At 57.8% G+C, this 18,750-nt stretch overlaps 5 protein-coding genes across 5 annotated transcripts; 2 read left to right on the top strand and 3 right to left on the bottom strand.

Annotated features, from left to right (window-relative positions):
• Positions 1-2,600: 2,600 nt before the first annotated feature.
• PG985_003215 (uncharacterized protein) lies at positions 2,601-3,806 on the top strand (the record flags this gene model as incomplete). The annotated part of the gene is made up of 1 exon (XM_066822984.1): positions 2,601-3,806. One exon carries the CDS (start codon positions 2,601-2,603, stop codon positions 3,804-3,806), a length of 1,206 nt encoding a protein of 401 aa, XP_066690416.1.
• Positions 3,807-4,393: 587 nt separating this feature from the next.
• PG985_003214 (uncharacterized protein) lies at positions 4,394-4,933 on the bottom strand (the record flags this gene model as incomplete). Its single annotated transcript, XM_066822983.1, has 1 exon — positions 4,394-4,933. The coding sequence occupies one exon, from the start codon at positions 4,931-4,933 to the stop codon at positions 4,394-4,396; it is 540 nt and encodes a 179-aa protein (XP_066690415.1).
• Positions 4,934-5,385: 452 nt separating this feature from the next.
• On the bottom strand, positions 5,386-6,535 carry PG985_003213 (uncharacterized protein; the record flags this gene model as incomplete). Its single annotated transcript, XM_066822982.1, has 2 exons — positions 5,386-6,226; positions 6,300-6,535. 2 exons carry the CDS (start codon positions 6,533-6,535, stop codon positions 5,386-5,388), a joined length of 1,077 nt encoding a protein of 358 aa, XP_066690414.1.
• A 395-nt stretch (positions 6,536-6,930) lies between these two features.
• PG985_003212 (uncharacterized protein) lies at positions 6,931-7,957 on the bottom strand (the record flags this gene model as incomplete). The annotated part of the gene is made up of 4 exons (XM_066822981.1): positions 6,931-7,121; positions 7,207-7,337; positions 7,484-7,667; positions 7,753-7,957. 4 exons carry the CDS (start codon positions 7,955-7,957, stop codon positions 6,931-6,933), a joined length of 711 nt encoding a protein of 236 aa, XP_066690413.1.
• A 1,644-nt stretch (positions 7,958-9,601) lies between these two features.
• PG985_003211 (nonribosomal peptide synthase) lies at positions 9,602-17,295 on the top strand (the record flags this gene model as incomplete). The annotated part of the gene is made up of 4 exons (XM_066822980.1): positions 9,602-11,350; positions 11,422-14,193; positions 14,234-14,876; positions 14,951-17,295. The coding sequence occupies 4 exons, from the start codon at positions 9,602-9,604 to the stop codon at positions 17,293-17,295; spliced, it is 7,509 nt and encodes a 2,502-aa protein (XP_066690412.1).
• Positions 17,296-18,750: the final 1,455 nt, after the last annotated feature.

The raw sequence follows: 18,750 nt of genomic DNA, 5'->3' as shown, positions 1-18,750 counted from the left end.
CTCCCAAGCCATTTTTCCACATAAAAGCCCCTCAAAACAACACTGCCTACGCTGCTCTGACACGAGATTAGTTGTCGCCAGCTCGTGGCTTGGACCAGACGACACCTCCAGAATCCTAAAGGATGGTAATCTCAGGGGTGGGTAGAACTATTGTTTGCTCGGCGATACCTCCTTTCCCCGTGTATCTGGTTGAGCCCGGATAATAATAGCTAATCCTTCGACTCTCGGGGCTGGGGATGCGACTCATACACTATCATTGTGGTCAATACGCAGACTAGATGGTGGGATTATCACCCCGACTACAGCAGGAAATTGCCATGTTGGGTGGTGGCTTCACCTTCGGCCCTCCTGTATAGTACCCAGGTGAACAATAATAGGGGGCGGAGGCTTACTACCGTAGGTAAGCCTTCTCAGTGTTCGGGCCCCTGAGGGCTCCGAATGGCTCGGCCCACGACGAGTCGTGGGTATATTTGGGATGGGGCCTGATTTGTTTTTCACGGTCCGTCTGGCCGGGAGCTGCCCATATGTGTGCCATGTGATCGGATCCCAGGCAACATCTGGCTTTGCTGGCAGGGTAAGGGCGTTGATTTGTCGGGGCGAGGGAGGGTCAGCAGACGAGGAAGGCTGGCTGGTGAGGCTGCGAGCTGAAAGGGCTGAATGAATGCGCCCTGGATGTGATAGTTGGCATGGCCAGCCGCGCCGAGCTATTTGCGGAAGGCTTGATCTCAGGACTAAGCTTACGCTTTCTCCAATAAGGGGTGTACATCTATCCACGTGTAGAACTTTCTCTGGGGTATATACAGCGGAGGAGTCAACTTGCATGTGTTAAACTTGCATCGCCCGAGGTCGCTGTTAGAGTAGTGGTTACTTAGATTAGCCCTGCCAGCGTCGTGAGTACATACTTGAGAAGGGGTCCAAGACCGAAGACGGGTGACCAGTCTTTGATGAGGCTTCCTGGCGAATATCCCAAGGGTCTTACGATAGAGCCAACGTTCTAGACCACGACAACACAGCCGACAACTGCATGGCTTATGGTGTGTCTTTTCCTCCCGTTCTCGTAATCATTGGACAGCACTCGCCGGTGGCCCAGAGTAATGTCTCAATCCCCCAGCTTCAGCCAGAAACAACTCTCATGCGGTGTATTTCTTCGGAGGACAAAGCAAGGATCGCAAGAGGGCCAATAAGACGGCAACCCCTCACGAGAGAGACAAAGGACCTGGGTAAGCCACGGTTACACATTGCTGATGGCCAATTGTGATGTCTCAGGAGTCGGACCCTTAGCATGGCATCCCACTAGCCTGGTGCAACATGTGGCGTAGGCCATTTCCGATTGGCAGAGAGAGCTTGCTACAAGGAAGAAGCACCAGCATGAGACGATATCGAATGTTGTGCCCAATCTTGGGAATGTCCACCTCAGGATGATCTCGTGGTAGTTGTTCTCGTATTTTGAAAACTGCAATTTTTCGTCTGCCCAAAGTTAATTACGGCAGGCTACGGGGATAGTACGGAAGCAGGCTACGAGAGCAAAGGAGACGGATGAGCCTCGTCCTGGGCTGCAGGAAAGGTTTGGGAAGGTGGCAGCAAGCATGCGGAAGGCTTGGGAAGACAGGCAAATATGGATGAGTAACATAATAGGCAGGCTAGATGGCAGGGTAGATATAGGGTGCAAGGTCATTGTACGTACATCATGTATGTATGACCAGCCTTGCTTACTAGGCGACGCACTAGACACTACCTAGCTGAGTATTGGCTGAGCTGCTTCGGAACGGATGAGAAATCAGCATGGCTAATCCCAGATAGATGGATAAATTGGTGTGAAGGGTGTCTTGGTAATGCAGTGCATCCATACAATCCGACAAAAGGCGGAAGGATGGCATAGATGGAGCGGACGGACTATACTGCCGATACGAGCGCATGAAAAGAAGGGTCCAATTTCTGCAGGTGGTTTGAAATGAGAAGCCGCTGGAAGGGGTTGCCGGTGTTGGGGACCCCGCATTCCTAAGGGTAGGCCACCTGCACGATACAGGTATGTTACAGCAGACCAGACTACTGGGTTACCTAGCTCGTGTGCTTCGTGTCTCTCCTTACAGCTTCCGCTTCCCGCTTTGCGAGAAAACAGCCTTGATCGCCAACGTCCCAGGCTGACCCTAATTGACCGTGACTGTCTTTCTTGCAATCGCCGTCGCTGTGAAATATCCACATCGCCATGTTCTTCACCTTCAAGAGTTCAAATGGCCAGAAGAAGAGCACCGGCGCCGCCATGGAGCAGGTCGCCGCCAGAAACGCCCAGCGCCCTCCTCCAAATCCCCCAGTTTCTGCTCCAGCTCCAGCCCCAGTGCCTTCTCCTGTAGCCGCTCCGCCGACGAGCAACCTCAACCCCAACGCCAACACGACTCAGAATAATCCACTTCGTCGGCCCCGGCCCATTTCACGAACCCCATGCATTGCCTGCCATTCCAAAAAGGTATCTAGTCGTCCCAAGATCGTTCCATCGTCACCTAGGCTAACCACTAGTCTCCGCACCGCCCCAGCTTCAATGCACCGGCCGTCTACGCGACTGCGACCGATGCATCGCGAGATCCCAAGCATGCATCTTCCCCATGCCCCGCCCCCAGATGCGCCGCCGCCAGACCCCGCAGTCCGTCACCGGCAGCGCCAGCGCCAGCACCAGTGGAGACTCCAACCCGAGTCCGGCCACCTCCCCCGGCGACGGCGACGATACCGACTCGTTGGCCACCTCCCAGCATGCCTTCCCATTCACCACGACATCCACCTCACATGCCGGCCCCCTTGGACAGGACCCCATGGTGGATGTCGAACAAGACGAAGATGGCGGCTTCGATGATGCCCAGAATAACATGTTTTCCAACGCCGACTTCTTTTCCCACTTCGGCCTGCAGCCCGACCAGCAGCATGCTCTGGCCATGCAACTCGCTGCACCGCAGAACGGACAAGGACAGGCACAAGGACAGACACAAGACTCCATGTTCTCCCCCGGCTTCTCCAGCTTGGCCAACTTGGGTGTCATGAACATCCACCAGCCACCGACTCCGCCAGGCAGTTCCCTGTCCTCCGTCGCCGGCATGATGGGTGCCGCCTTCTCCCAGAACAACACCATGGACAACAGTCCGCCTGCGACGGTGGTCTCCCAGGCCAATACGCCCAAAACGCCCCAGGACAAGGACCAAGCCTCGGCCGCCGTCGGCCAATGCAGCTGTCTCAATGACCGGCTGCGCGTAATCCAGCAGCTGGACGATGACCACTTCCGCATCACCACCTTGTCGCTCGACCAGGTGCTGCAGCTCCAGAAATGGCTGATGTCACAGTGCGACAAGTCGCTCCAGTGCTCGTCCTGCCACCTGCTGCCCAGCGTCCACAGCGTCCTCGTCATCATCTGCGATCGCCTGACCGAAATGTTCGAGTGTATTCACAAGCGCATCAAAAGGCTCCACCAGCACATCGCTGACAAGGAAGCCGCGGGGGAAGTGGACGACGCCAGCTATCCGGCCCAGCTCTTCTGCGGGTCGACGGGCGAGATCGCCGGCATGGCCACCTGCAACCCTGCCCTCTTCAAGCCCGCCTTCCGGGAGTCCTACTCCCCCATGGAGCAGATCCACATGATGAAGGCCCTGCTCAACATGCAAGTCAAGAGCTTCGAGGAACTCCTGGTGCGGTTGCGCAGTCCGCTTCAGGCCTTGGGAAGCCAGGCCCGGCTGTCCAAGATGTCCTCACTGTTTTCGCGTATGGAGAGGGCCGGGGCCAAAATCGATGACGAACTGCAGATCATCCTGGCTCGTAACGGGTGAACTAGAATGATGCTATAATAGCGTTAGTAGAAAGGGCTACATCCATGGATGCAGCCATGTGCCCGGGATGAGACTCAATGAGGCTTGATGACTGGTAACCATGATTTGGCCGGTGGCAAGACTAAGACACTGGCCCTGAGGGTAAGTTATGTCCTGTCCTTTATGGAGAGTGGCGTGGAAATCCTTCTTATCTGTTAAATCTCTCTGAATCTCGGCAGCCTGGTTTGGCGAAGGCCAAGGCTTGCTGGGTAGTACACGTGTATTGTTTTATCACCAGATAATGGAGGAACACTAACTTGAGCCGTCTTCCGTCCGTTGTGTGCTACGTATACCGTCGGCACCTGACGTTGGCGAACATTTGTTTACAGCAGGCAGCCTGTCCTCCCTCCTCCTGGTCGTCTATTTAAATCGGGCGGTCGTCACAATTGGTCCTAGACCTAAGGGGGTTACAACTATTGTACTTGCTTGTCGTGCTATCCCCGCTTGTGTCGCATCCATGTGTACCGCCTTTACTCGAGGCCGCAAGCATCCCACCTCAGCTTGCGAACTTGTCAACGAGTTAAACCACCTTGCCACTTTGTTCGTATTTACTGCGCTGCGAGCGCAAAATCCTTCATGAATACAGCCACGTAGTCCTTCTTGCCTATCGGCGCGCCCTTGCTGCGGAGAATGGCGTAAGTGACACTCAGGTGGAAGTAGACGGTCGGCAGAGCGTATTTTTGTACAAAATCGAGGGCTGAGCAGCGCAGGTCCTGACTGAAGAACCAGCACGAGACCTCGACCCCTTCCTTGCCGTCGACGCTGCCGCGCTGCACCGCCGCGAGCTGCGCGAGGGTCTCGTCCACCAACGCGTACAGCTTGGGAAGAGATTGGCCCCTCTCGTTGATAATGGGGGCTAGCTCCTTCCCGCCTCCGGCGACCTGGTTGATGGTGGTGCGCGCGACGATGATGACCACGGTGACTTGGAGCCGCAGGTCGAACATGTCCGGGTACACTCGCTCGTCCAGCAGGGCTTCCGGGTCGAGGCCGCGGTCGCGCGCGAAGGCCTCGCCTTTTTGGAGGATTTGATTGGTGGTTTGCACGACTTCGGTCAGCACCGGGATGCTGAGATCGAAGAGGCTCGTCATTTTAGGCTGAGTGTTTGCTGGAGGTGATGTTGGATGGATTTTGAAAAGGTCTGGGGTGTTTTCTCCTCCGGATGAATGTGCGGGTTGGGGGATAGATCCACTGGATGCTGTCGCTCAGGGTCGTGTCCTTTGTATTATACGCCTACCATCTTTCGTGTCCATGATGCGAGTGAGATAGGAACAAGCAGGCTACCATTTTCAGTGTACTATTCAATCAATTCGTGCGACCCAGTTTCTGATCATCTCGATGAACAATCCGATGGTCCAGGCAAACCGTCGATCTGGCTTGCGTCCCGCCGATCTGGCCATCATGGTACGTACGATTACTAGGTTGGGTAATAATCTTTCCGTTTTGGTCGACCGCATCATGAGCAATACCACATTCGGCCATTTCCTATTTGGGCCAAAAAGAGTTATTCCTAACGGCTGTTGGTCCAACCCTGTGTTATCCTCTAGCCTATGCTGGGCTGCTCAAGCAACGCCGATTTTCGCTTGTCCATGGCATTTCCAAAGTCCCACACAATCTTCCCGGTACCGACCTCATCCCTCTTAGCCTTCTCTACCGTATCTAGCAACCGCTTCTCCAGCCCGGACTCAGTGTCATCTTGCCAAGAAACTACGGTCACGTCCGGAATCTCCAGGCTCCCCTGGGCCAGAAGCCCTGTGACGTGACCAACCAATTCGTCGACTTTCGCGTCTCCCATAGTGCTCAGCACCTCGGAGCTGCGGAACGGCTTGAAGGTCAGCTGCTTGGTGAACAAGTGCTCCGTCCCGACGGTGATGGTGGCCTCGGGACCCGCCAGGAGCCCGACCAGCGAGAAGGTGCCCTTGGGCGCCAGGCAGTCCAACAGCAGCTGTCCGACGCGCCCGTATACGCAATCCAGGGCCAGCACGGGCTGTTTCGTCGTCGAAGACGGCAGCAGGGAGATGTTAGTGCCGCCCCCCGCCGCCGCGGCCAGTTCGGCCTCGGCGAGCACGGCGGCGGCTCCGAGAGCCAAAAGCTTGCTTCGGACGCCGGCCAGCTTGTCGGGGTCGCGGTCCCGCACCACGAGCACCACGTCGACGCCCCGGGGCCGGGCAAGCTGGACCAGGAAGTGGGCCACGCTGCTCGTGCCGGCGCTCATGATGACGCAGTCGCCGCGGGTTAGGGGGCGCACCGTCTCGAGGAGCAACCAGGCGATGAGAGCGCCCGAGCGCAGGAGGGCGGCGCCGAGAGGTGGCGTTCCGGGCGGCAGCTTCACGAGGGCCGACGACGGGACTACGGCCTCGCGGCGCCAGGTTCCCAGGCCGAGGCTGCGGGGGAGTACGAGGTCGTCCGGCTTGAATGGGGAGGAAGGGGGAGGAGGACTGCACGACCACGCCGCACCCGTCGAAGCCGGGGATGGGCTGCCCGGCTTGCGTGTACTTGGGTGTCAGGGGGTAGCGGCCCGCTAGCAGCATCAGGTCGACGCGGTTGATGGGCGACGCTAGGAAGCGGACATGGACTTGATCCTCGTTGTCGGCGCTGGCGCTGTGGCTGGGTCTGAATGTGGCTGCCTCATGGGCAACCAGCCGCAACCCGGTGGCTGAGTGGGCCGGGTCTTGTACAAGTGTGTAAGGCATATTCACGAGGACGTCTTGTATCTTGTAAGCCCTCGTATGTGTGGGTCGGGGTCTTTCTATTTTTATGTGGCGGGTAGAGGCCCCACGATGATTGATTGCTCATATCTTACCCACAGTCGGATTCCCGAAATGGAAAAACACCATGCAATGATTATTGCCTAGACAAGACATTTCTACGGAGTTGGGTGTGGTATGAGTCTCAGCTCAAAAATACAGCCCCGTTAGTCTTTGGTGGAAGTAACTGCTGACATTGCCTATTTCTGACAGGGGCTAGCTATACAGGACATGCAAGTACCAAAACAAAGATCCAACGTGAGATTCCCATGCAGAGATCCGAAACAGGAAAGTCGCATCTTGCGGCTCGCAGCCGACACCCCACGGCTCTGTTGCATCCTCTAGGACTCCCTCCACTTGATCTGGGAAACGCCGTCAAAGACGGGAAGGACGATGACATCCACGCGCGGGTCCTGGACAAGACGGGTGTTGAATCCGTCAAGGGCTTGGCCGCAGTTGAGCCAGTAATGGCGGACATGGTCGTTTACCCACGGGGCGCAGTCAGGACCAATGGTGAGGCCGCGGGCGAAGACTGCATTGTTATTGTTGATGCGTCAGCGAGGACCCCACGCATGGAGGGAGGGACGCTGCATGTACTGCATTTTCAGCTTACGTACCATTGTCGCACAAGATGATGCCGTTGGGGGAGAGCAGCTTCTGGTCGAGGATGATCTTGACATAAGTCTCGTAGCCGTCCTTGTTGGCATCCACAAAGATAAGGTCGAACTCGCCGGCCAGGGTCTTCAGGCTAGACAGGTGGATTATGCAAATTAGTTCCACACCGGGCTATGGAGAAGGCAGGAAACGGAGGTGCCCATTTCGTCTGCTTGCATGCAGAGCCGCATCAGGGCGAGGAACGTGTCTTCCCGGATGAGGGGAGGGGTAAAGACGCACGTTTGGTCGGCGGGACCTTCGACCAGCTTGACACGGTCCTCCACGCCGTACTCTTGAAAGGCCTTGCGGCTGGCGGCAATCATCTTGGGGCTGAGTTCGAGCGTGATGATCTCAGCCTGGGTGTCTTTGGTGCCCTCGTACCAGGCCAAGGCGCTGTAACCACTGAAGCAGCCAATCTCGAGGACTGTCACGTCACACAAAGAGTGTCAGCAAGAGGTATCAAGGTAGGGCATCCTTTCGGATCCCCGCCACGAGACCGGCTTTCTTACCTCGCTTGGGCTTGCGATCCTTGGCCGTGAATATCATCCATGCCCCCTGCAGGCGGGACGACATCTTGTCAGCATCGGAAAACTTGCCCCGCGTGTACTCCCAGTGTTTCTGTAGGGTCTCGGGGATCTGAGTCGACCGAGTCTCGCAGTATTCACCGACGCGGTCAGCCACATCTTCGGTAAAGGGAAGGACGCTGCCCAGCATGTTGGCGGTGATAGTGCTAAGGATTTGGGCTTGGGCACTAAGCAACAAGGACTTTACGGTTGGATGGAGAAAAGGGAATGGGTGGCGCGGCGCGGTTGTCTGGGATGGTTTGGAAGGCTTGGATGGATGTATTGCTTGCGAGGATAGTCTGCTTATGTATCCCTGTGTAATCATGCTTGGCGGGTATACCCATTCGACACAATTCAAGCCAAGTTTCCTGTCTACGGGCCATTCAGCAACGAGTTACCCGTCGGGATTGCTTGCGGAGACGATTGCTGGTGTGCGTTCCGAGGTGCTCTAACCCTGGCCTTTACACCGCCCAACTTAGGAGGGTGTTTACGTCGCACAGGCAAAGGTGACCGGAGATGCAAGGAATCTGGCCTGATATACCGAAGCTGCAGTGTAGTTTTGCTGTATGCATGTCATAATGCAAGGAGTTGCCTATGCCTGCGGTCCAGACCCTTCTTGCACACCGCCATAATCCCTAGCAAGTGTCACCCGCGCAAGCAAACTTGGGCGGGGATATCGTAAGACGCTGGCCGGGCTTGCATATGTGGTGTAGCGGCGCACCAGCCTTGCAGAACCATGCATACACCCGCCAACTTGGTATAGAGGCCTAGATCTAGATCTACAAACACGCCGTGCTACTTACTAAGAAGACGCTTCCTTCCAGCAACCTGTTGGAAAAACTTCGTCAGTACCAAGCCAAGCCTATTCAAGCAAGTAAGCACCGTTTCAGGACTTGATCACGCAGGCTCTGCCTTCTAGAAGACGTATTGCCTGTTCAGGCCGACGGTTAAGGGTCAAAATAACCTTTTTGGTCGTCCTACTGTAAGCCAGTCTCCTACCTCATTGTGTGCGGCTGCTTTCATTAACCGTTATAGGAGATTGTTCTGTGGACAGTCGACCACTCAAATGGCTGTATGACAGCAGTATAGCCTTAGTCATGCTATACGAGTGACTTGGCAATGCAATGTAGATTAGATTACACATCAGATATTACGCACCAAGAGCATCCTGTGCCTCGCGATCCCGGGACGCATGCTTAGGAGCCTCAGCTGTGACTTTCAAGCTGTCCTTGGCAATCTTGCCTGATTTCCCATTCCGTATCGGGTCTGCCCTTTTGAGATCTGTACGACATGTCAAACACAAGGCCTGCAACTCAGGGCACCCAACAACGTGTTTCGATGCAAGAGAATTTGACAACTCCGACGAACCGATATGGCAATCCAGCAATGGCGATTCAACAATGCCATACACAGACATCTAGGACTATACAGTTTGACATCTCCGTAATGGGGATGGAAGTTGAAGCTTAGCTCGCTTGCCTATTGGGACACGATGACAGCGTCTTTAGCAAAGTGCATACACGGATGGCAGGAGCAGGAGTCCCAATGCACACTATCTCTCCTTGGGGATTTCTGTATGAGATGGTATACTCTATTGAGTTCACGATATTGTTGTTTCGCTCTCCATCCAAGACTTGTATAAAGACACTTGAGTGTCGTGATAAACTTCACGATGCTTCAAACAGAGACCCAGAGATCGAAACAACTAGACAGCTAGACATCCCGCCATCACCATCTTCACCATCTACCAAACGAACTTTGTCTTTTGTTAGACTTATAGGTCTTCATATCCAAAATGGGCGGAATCGAAGTTTTACCGAGCACCCCTATCCCCGCCTTCGAGCTGGAGACGGGTGTCCTTCCGGCGCAGCAGTCTATCCTCAAGATGGAAGACGAGAGTTCCTCCAATCCCATCTCCTTCCCCCTGGACCTGCCCGCGGCGTTTGTCCGAGACTACGACAGACTCCGGTATGCCTGGTTGACACTGGCCCGCCAACACGATGTCCTGCGAACCATCATCGTCTCGGGCACAGATGCCAGCGGCAAGCGGACATTTCGGCAGCGCGTCCTGCGAGACCCCAAGTCCATCAAGCTTGGCATGTTCGATGAGGTCGACATCCCTCAGGGGCTCCAGGAACCCGCCCGCTTAGTTCTCAACTGGGCCGACGGCGCCCCCACGGCCAACCTGCGCATCCCGAATCTGCTCGCGGACAGCACTTCGCTTCGATACCTTCTGGCCGACTTTGTCTCGATTCTGAATGGAGGAGTACCCAAGCTCCGCCTTCCGTACCCAGACTATGTGTCTGTGATAGTCGGGCGCGACCCTGCCCCGGCCAAGGACTTCTGGGCTGACACTCTGGAGAGCCTGCCCCCCACGGCCCTCCACTCCATCTTGAAGGAGCGTAACCATGCTTACACGGAGACGTCATCCAAGCGCGCCAGTGCTGTCAGTGGCGCAATGCTCGAGCTTGTGGCTCAGCTGCACGGCACCTCAGTCCAGTCGTGGGTCTACGCTGCCTTCGGACTTATGCTCAACCGCCACAGCCAAACCAGCAGCGATACCGCCCTGTTCACCGTCGAGGGCCGGGACCGTACCGTGGTCGGCCATGAGTCTGTCATCGGTCCTGTCGACCTCGAGTACCCTCTCCGGCTGCGACTCCCTGTCGACGCCCCCGCCGCCCAGGCCGTGGTGCATGCGGAGCGGATGGACATCGAGTCCTCCTCGTACGCCTACATCGGCCATGATACCATGCGACTCCACCATGGCGCTCCCGCCGCCGACTTCAAGCTCGCCGTATCCAACGACAAGATCATCCCTTCCAAGCCTGAAGGTCGCCACTACCTTGCCGCCGTCCACTTGCAGATCGGCAGCGAGCTGACCGTGTCCGCGTTGCACGACACCTGCATCCCGAAAGGACAGATGCAAGTTCTCCTGGATCACTTCATGACTGCCCTGTCCAACATGATGGAACATCCCGGCCTGCCGCTGGGCGAGATCGACATCATCTCCGCTGGCGAGCGCGCTTTCTTCATGGAGGTCGGCAAGCCCCTGACTGAGCCTGTCGCCGACCAGGTGCACCGTCTCTTCGAGCGACAGGTCGTGCTGACACCGCATGCACCCGCCGCCCAGTTCGAGACCGACGCCCCCATCTCGTACGACCAGCTAAACCGTATCGCCAACCAGGTGGCGAGAAAGCTCCCTGCCGCGCGGGGTTCCTTGGTGCCCGTGTGTGTGCAGAGGTCGCTCAACCTTGTCGTCTCGCTCGTCGCCGTCCTCAAGACGGGGGCTGCGTACGTGACGCTGGACCCGGAGACACCTCAGGAGAGAAACAGCTTCATCGTGGAGGATGTCGATGCCGACTTTGTCATTGTGGACAAGACGACGGCCGGCCGGTTCCCCAACGAGCTGGTCATTGACCATCTTGTCCAGACCTCGCGCCAGCAGGCAAAGGACACCAATCTTGGACGTATTTGCGACCCTTCTGACCCGGTCTATGTCATCTACACCTCTGGGACGAGCGGCCACCCCAAAGGTGTTCTGCATGTAAGTATATCATCCTGCTCTTCTAATCACCCCTCACCAACCTCTGCTACATCTGCTGACCGCTTTTCCAGACCCACGCATCCGCCACGTCGGGCCTTGATGCCTTCCCCACATTGCCGGATCTGAGACAGCTCCTTTTCCACAACCCCGTCTTCTCGGCTGCCCAGCGCTCCGTGTGGTCCACCCTCAAGCAGGGCGGCTGCCTCTGCCTGGCGAGCAAGGAGAACCTGACGGTCCACATCGGCCGCACCATCAACCAGATGCAGATCAACGTCATCGACGTCACGCCCTCGACGGCGCTCCTGATCGAGCCCGGGACCGTGCCGTGCCTGCGACGCATGACGGTGGCCGGCGAGCTGATCAACCCGGCCCTGATCCCCCTGTGGGCGGACAACAAAAAGCTGGAGCTGCTGAACGCCTACGGCCTCAGCGAGAACACGCAGGTCAACTGGCGGCGCGCGATGCGCCCGGGCCAGAACCCGCAGAACATTGGGCGCCCGAGCGACACCACGACCGCCTTTGTCCTCGAGCCCGGCACCGTCCGGCTGAGCCCGCTGCTGGTCCCCGGCGAGCTCTGTCTCGGCGGCCAGCAGTTGGCGGTCCGCTATCTCAACCGCCCCGACAAGACGGCCGAGGCCTTTATCGAGAACCCGTTCGGGCCGGGCCGGCTTTACCGGACGGGGGACATGGTCGTCGCCCACGACGATGGCTCTATTGAGATGGTGGGCCGGATCGACTTCCAAGTCAAGATCAACGGTCAGCGTGTCGAGCCTGGTGATTCCAACTCCATTATCCAGACACACCCCGGCGTCTACACGTCCAGCGTGGTGTCGGCCGAGATCGGGGGCCGCAAGGTCCTCGTCGCCGTGGTCATTCCCAAGTCGGGAACGGAGTGGAGGCAGATGCGCTCCGAGCTCAAGACGCTCCTCAAGCTCCACGTGCCCGGCTACATGATGCCCGCCTACTGGGTCCCGGAAAAGGAGCTCCCGCTCAACATCAACGGCAAGGTCGACATCCCCCGCCTGGCCAAGTACGTCGAGGGGCTGGGCCGAGATCACTTGCTGGAACTCTCGGCAGAAAGCAGCAGGGCGACCAGCGACGATGGTGAGGATTCCGACGACGAATTCACCCCCGCGGCACTAAAGCTGCGCGATGTCTGGGCCGAGATCCTCAACTTGCCGACATCGCGCATTTCGGCTTCGGATTTCTTCCAGGAGCTGGGCGGCTCGTCGTTGGATGCCATCCGCTGTGCATCCAAGGCCCACGAGATGCACTTGGATATCCCGGTGGCGGATATTCTGCGACTACCTCTGGGCGATGTGGCGAAGCAGGGGGGCCACCACCACAAAGAAGTGGTGGCCAATGTCGCTCCCTTCTCTCTTCTTCCGGAGAAATCCAAGCTCGACCGCAAGGGGCTGGTGGATGCGTACCCGACCACGCCGCTGCAGGACGCCTTCCTGGCCGACTCGTTGCTCGGTAACTCGACCTATGTATACCGTAGGTACTACCGCATGCAGGGCAACCCGCAAGAGTTCCGTCGCGCCCTCGAGTCTATGGCCCAGTGGCACCCGGTCCTGAGGGCCACTTTCCTCCCGAACAAGACATCGTTCTTGCAAGTCATCCGGGAGACAGCCGAGGTGTCGTGGTCAGATCTCCCCATGATGACTGCCAGCGAGTTCACGGCCAGGCCCAAGGCATCGATCGAGCCGGGCGAGAGCTACGTGCAGTTTGCGGCTCTCCAGGACAACGTCCTCGCGGTCACGATGCATCACGCCCTGTTCGATTACTGGTCCAACGAGTTCCTGTTGGAAGACCTCGTGGCTACCATGCGAGGACAGCCGCCAACACCGAGGCCGAGCTTTGCCAACTTCGTGCACAGCTTCAAGCATCAAGACCAGTCGGAAATGGCCTCGTTCTGGCAGGCCAAGCTCCAGGATGCCACGCCCTCTTTGCTGGGCCACCAGATGGCCGACAATGGCATCGTAGAGATGGAAATCACGGAGAATCTCCAAGCTCTCACGTCGACGCACAGGATCTCTCCCGGCTCCCTGGTCTACGCCGCCTGGACCCTGGTTCTCTCGATGCACACGGCGCAGAGCGACGTGGTGTTCGGAGCCACGTTGTCGGGCCGTGATGCCGCAGTAGCCGGGATCCTCGACATGGCCGGCCCCACCATCAACACGGTGCCATTCCGAGTCCAGATCGACCACGACCAGTCTCTCCTGAGCCTAGCACGATCGATCCAGGACGACCTCTGGGACTATTCCGTCCCCGCCCAGCTGGGTCTCGGCGGCATCTTGAGGGCGGCCGGTGCCAAGGCCGACCTCTACGACACTTTGGTGAATGTTCTGGTCAAGAACGACACCGATGCGAAGCCTCCATCTGGTGACGACGACCTGTTGACCCCCTATCCGCTGAACGAGCCGAACTACCTGGACTACACCATGCTGGAGGCCGAGTCCCACTCCCATTCTACCCGCCTCCGACTTCTGTCCAAGTTGCCCCCTGCCAAGGCCTCTCTCATCCTCGGCAACGTGGCCGAGGTCATCAAGGCCTTCGTGCACAAGGCGGACGCGCCGGCGGGAAGCATCAACCCGATTTCGGAGCAGGAAGTCGCCTTTGTCGACTCCCTCTCGCAGGCGCAGCCAACCGAGCCGGGGCTTCTGGCCCATACCCTGATAGAGCGGACGGCGGCGCGTCACCCCGCCAAGACGGCCCTGCGCGACCTGAACGGCCAGGCGTGGTCGTACGGCGACTTGGATACGGCGGCCACCAACTTGGCCGGCGAGCTCCGGGCCCGGGGCGTCCGGTGCGGAGATATCATCCCCCTTCTTGATGCAAAAGTCCATCCATACGCTGGTTGCCGTTCTGGGCGTCCTCAAGGCCGGCGCCGCCTACACGCCGCTCGACCCCAAGAACCCGCGGCACCGCAACGAGTTCATCATCCGCGACGTGGGCGCCAAGTTGGTCATTACCGACAGTGTCCACGTCGATGATGTCCTGGCCGCCTTCACTGCCGGCAGCATCATCAACATGGACCACTTGGAGAACCTGAGAACCCCGATTGAATCCAATCAGCTCTCCGCTGCTCAGGTCGTCACGCCCGACAGCTTGGCCTACGTCATCTACACCAGCGGTTCGACCGGCCAGCCGAAGGGCGTACAAGTGTCTCACGGCGCGGTGGGGGCCTCGACCGAGGGCATGATCGAGGCCTGCGGGGTGGACCAGGACTGGGAGGTGCTTTGGTTTCTCAACTACGTCTTTGACGCTTCCTACTTTGACGTCTTCACCGTGCTCGGGTCCGGCGGCACCGTCTGCATTGCGCCGCAGGACGCCTTGATTGAAGACCTGGCCGGGTGTGTGAATAAGTTCCAAGTCAAGCAGCTGATGATCACACCCAGTATCTCCAAGCTCATTTCGCCTGACGAGGTGTCTAGCCTGAGGACATTGCTGGTCTGTGGGGAGCCTATAACCCCTGAGCTTGCGAGTACCTGGGCATCCAGGATGGATGTCTACAATGGATACGGTAATTACTTTTCTTTCTCCTCCTTCTATCACGTTCTCTTTCTATGAGACCTTACTGACATTGATCAACTCTAGGCCCCACGGAAGCCACAATCCTCATGACGATCAGCAAGGTCCTTCCCCAAGGCAGCCTCAAGAGCATCGGCTACCCCTTGAAGGCGGTCAAGGCCACCATCCTACACCCCGGCGGCCTGCAACCAGTTCCCTATGGCTCCGTCGGTGAGCTCTGCGTCAGCGGTGGACAAGTCGCGATGGGCTACCTCAACCGCTCCGACATCACGGCTTCAGCCTTCCTCCAGATGGACGACGGTTCCGTCCTGTACCGGACCGGGGACTACGCACGCTGGCTCCCGAGCGGCGAGATCGAGTGCTTGGGTCGAAAGGACAGCCAGATCAAGCTCAACGGGTACCGGATCGAGCTGGGCGAGATCGAGAACGCCATCCTTGGCCATACCGGCGATCTGGTGGACACCTGCGTCGTGAACCTCATTACCGTCCAGCGGAAGCCTGCCATCGTGGCCTTCTACGTCCCCCGTGACGCTGGCGAGAAGAGGGAACAGGAAAAGGCGGCAGCGCTTGAGAACGACCAGTACCTCGCTCCTGAGGTCATCGTCGAACCTGCGTCCATCCTGGACCGTCTGACTTCGCTGGCGCACTATATGGTGCCCAAGGTCCTCTTGCCCTTCTGGAGCTTCCCCATGCTGCCCTCGGGCAAAATCAACCGAAAGGCGTTGAAGGCGTTGGCTGAGGGATTGAGCGCCGCCGACCTGGCTAAGTACTCGGGTGGCGCACCGGCTGCTGTCCAGTCCAACGTGGACATGTCGGGCGAGATGACGGACCTGGAGAAGACCCTTCGCGACGCGTGGGCCGAACTCTTTGACATCGACGCCGAGGAAATTGGCTTGGCGGATCTCTTCTACCACCACGGCGGCGACTCGATTGCGGCCATCAACCTCGTGAGCATGCTGCGGCGCAACAGTTGGTCCCTCTCGGTCAACGACTGCCTCTCTTACCCGCCCCTGCGCGAACAGGCCACACGGATGAAGCCAGCGAAGCAGAGTGGGGCAAAGACGGAGATGAAACTCGAGGTCAACGAATTGGTTCACAAGCAACTGGAGCTGGCGGGTCTCCAGCCGACCGATATTGAAGAGATATACCCCTGTGCGCCGGGCCAAGTCGAGTTCCTGACGCAAGGCCATACCGAGGATCAGTTCTGGCAACTCATGACGGTACGCCGAGTCCCCGCCGACTTCGACCTGGATCTCTGGACCAACCTCACCCGCAAACTCACGGCAGCCAACCAGATCCTGCGGGCCATGTACACGCGGCAAGACCCCGCCGACCCCCTGAGCTGGGTGCAGATCATCCTGAAGGCGCCGGTCCTGGACCTCGCCATTGTCGAATGCGCCACCGAGGCCGACAAGGACCGCCTCGTCCGCCGGCACTGGGACCGGCCCTTCGCCGTCGGCAAGCCCTTCGTGCGCTACCTCGTCCTCAAGCACGCCGACGGCGCCGTCGACATCTGCACCAAGCTCGACCACGCCATGTACGACGGCACCCTGCTGCGCCTCTTCGACGACCAGTTCGCGGCGCTGCGCGACGGCGCCCCCATGCCCAAGTCGGTCGCCTTTAGGGATTTCGTACACTACTGCGCCGACCCGTCGGAGCGGGCGCGCATGCTGGACTTCTGGAAGGCGCAACTCGCCGGCAGCAGCGCCGCGCCGTCGTACCCCCAGCACATTACCGATCCCAAGGTCGGCGGCGCGGTCGTGGACAAGATTGACCTCCCCGTCGACGCCTACGCGCTGAAGACGGGCGTCACGGCCTCGATCGTCTTCCAGGCCGCCTACACGCTGCTCCTCAGCAAGCTGAGCGGGCCCGGCGCCACGGACGTGACGTACGACTACCTGCTCACGGGCCGCAACGTGGACCTGGACGACCCGCAGCTCATCGCGGGGACGTGCGCGACCTTCCTGCCGTTCCGGGCGCGGTTCGACGCGGCGGGGACGACGCCGGTGCCGCAGCTGCTCCGGGACACGCAGGCCGGCTTCTGGGAGATGACGGAGCACGGGCGCGGGGTGGGGCTGGGCGACATCTACCGGGCGCTGGGCGTGGAGGACCGGAAGCAGAGGGCGGCCAAGACGCTGTTCCTGTTCCAGCCGTTCGAGCCGGCGACGGAGGGCGCGAAGAGCCAGCACATGCGCTGGATCGTCATGGCTATGAGCAAGGTGACCATGTTTGTCAACTACGCCGTCATGTTCGAGGTCTTCAAGGACGTCGGGGGCGGGCACAGGCTCAAGCTGCAGTACGATACGCGCTTGTTCGATCAGGGGCGGGCCAGGGAGGTTATGGGGATGTATGTGGATATTGTTAGGGAGTTGGTCGAGCGCGAGCCTGCCACGACGGGGGATTTGCTGTGATGAGGAGGGCGTCCTGAATATTATAGCAGTTCATCTTCCTGTTTCTAGTACGGGTGCAGCAAGACAAAAAGTTATGGATATTTGGATTTTTACGAAGTGGCTAGGTTTTCTTTTGTCGGTATGGATGGAGTTTGTCGGCTGCGGATTTATCTCATCTTGTATCGGCTTTTTTCTATTTCTCTCACTTCTGTCTACACGGTATAGAGGTATAGGAGTTACTTTTCTGAGTCTCAACGTTCAATCATTCACACGAATAATAAATGAAAATATGACACGCAGCTCAAGTTGGCCATTGAAGCCTGTACACTTTCTTCTGTATGGACAGAAATATCGCTTGATTTAGCTTGAATCAGCCTGTAATATTAGCTCTATCGGGGTGATCTTGATGTTGTGAACGTCTAGAACCCCGTCTCACCTGTCACCAGCAGCCTTGTCAATTCTATCTTCTTCGACGACTCCAAGGCCCCTTTCTCGTCGCCGCACGCAGGCACCTGTCGCCAGCTGCCTCTAGGCAACGCCAACACCTTCCCTTACCTACGGTTACACGACTATCCCTTGCTTTACGACCTGAGATTGGAGCCACGTGATTTAACATGTTTGGACGCCACGTACGAGCCCGCAACATTCTTACTTGTGGCTGGGCTGAGGCACCCCTAGATGGCATGGCCTCATTCCAGTCACATTCGAGATTGAATTCCCTGCGCTATTCTACATCAACTCTGCGATCTCCGGAGCTTGCAGCCATCTTACTGTTAGAACCAAATCTGTGAAGATCCTTTGGCTGGCACTGAAAGCTGAGCAGGTGAGAGCAGCCTTGACAAATTCACAAGATGATCAGGAAGCCGCTTTATTTCTGCGGTGTTAAGAAGATTACTAACTGGGTTATCCCTGATGAGTAAACAGCAAACCAATCAATCAAAGGGTTGCTGGGCGAATTACAACGCGTTCTTGGCATTATTTCCTAAATGGGGAAAGCTAGTTCGACGGCAGAGGGATGAAAAGAGAATGGGGTGCATTGCCTGTTTTGGTAGTAGGGTGAATGCAGTAAAGGGTCCAGAACAAGCCTCAGCGCGAGACCTTCAGCCCCCCCCCCCCCTTGCATTCCTATCGGCCGTTACAGTCGGCAGCCTCCCGCTTCTAGTTCAGGTCGGGCATTACTACATGCCTTCCTTACCTAAAGGCATCGGCTACGGCACCGTCCTTCGGAAGTCCTTAGCACTTTCCAGTGTTGTGTGGCTTGACTTATAAAGATGCCTTGCTTACTTACATCGCGTCGGCGTTGGGGGCGCAACGACTGGAAAATTCTAGGCCAACCCACAATGAGACCTCGTTGCCCCCGTTGCCCCCTCATCCTTATCCCCGACCCTCCCTCTCCCATGGTGGCTTGCTTAGCTGAGTTGTAGGATTCGGACTTCGTGTCGCCGCCACTACCAATCTGGTCAGGTGTGGATGTTG

This window comes from Apiospora marii, assembly GCF_038362585.1.
Source record: "Apiospora marii strain CBS 49790 chromosome Unknown utg000002l_segment0_segment0, whole genome shotgun sequence".
Lineage (NCBI taxonomy): Eukaryota > Fungi > Ascomycota > Sordariomycetes > Amphisphaeriales > Apiosporaceae > Apiospora > Apiospora marii.
This window is presented reverse-complemented; position numbering and strand designations above follow the sequence as displayed.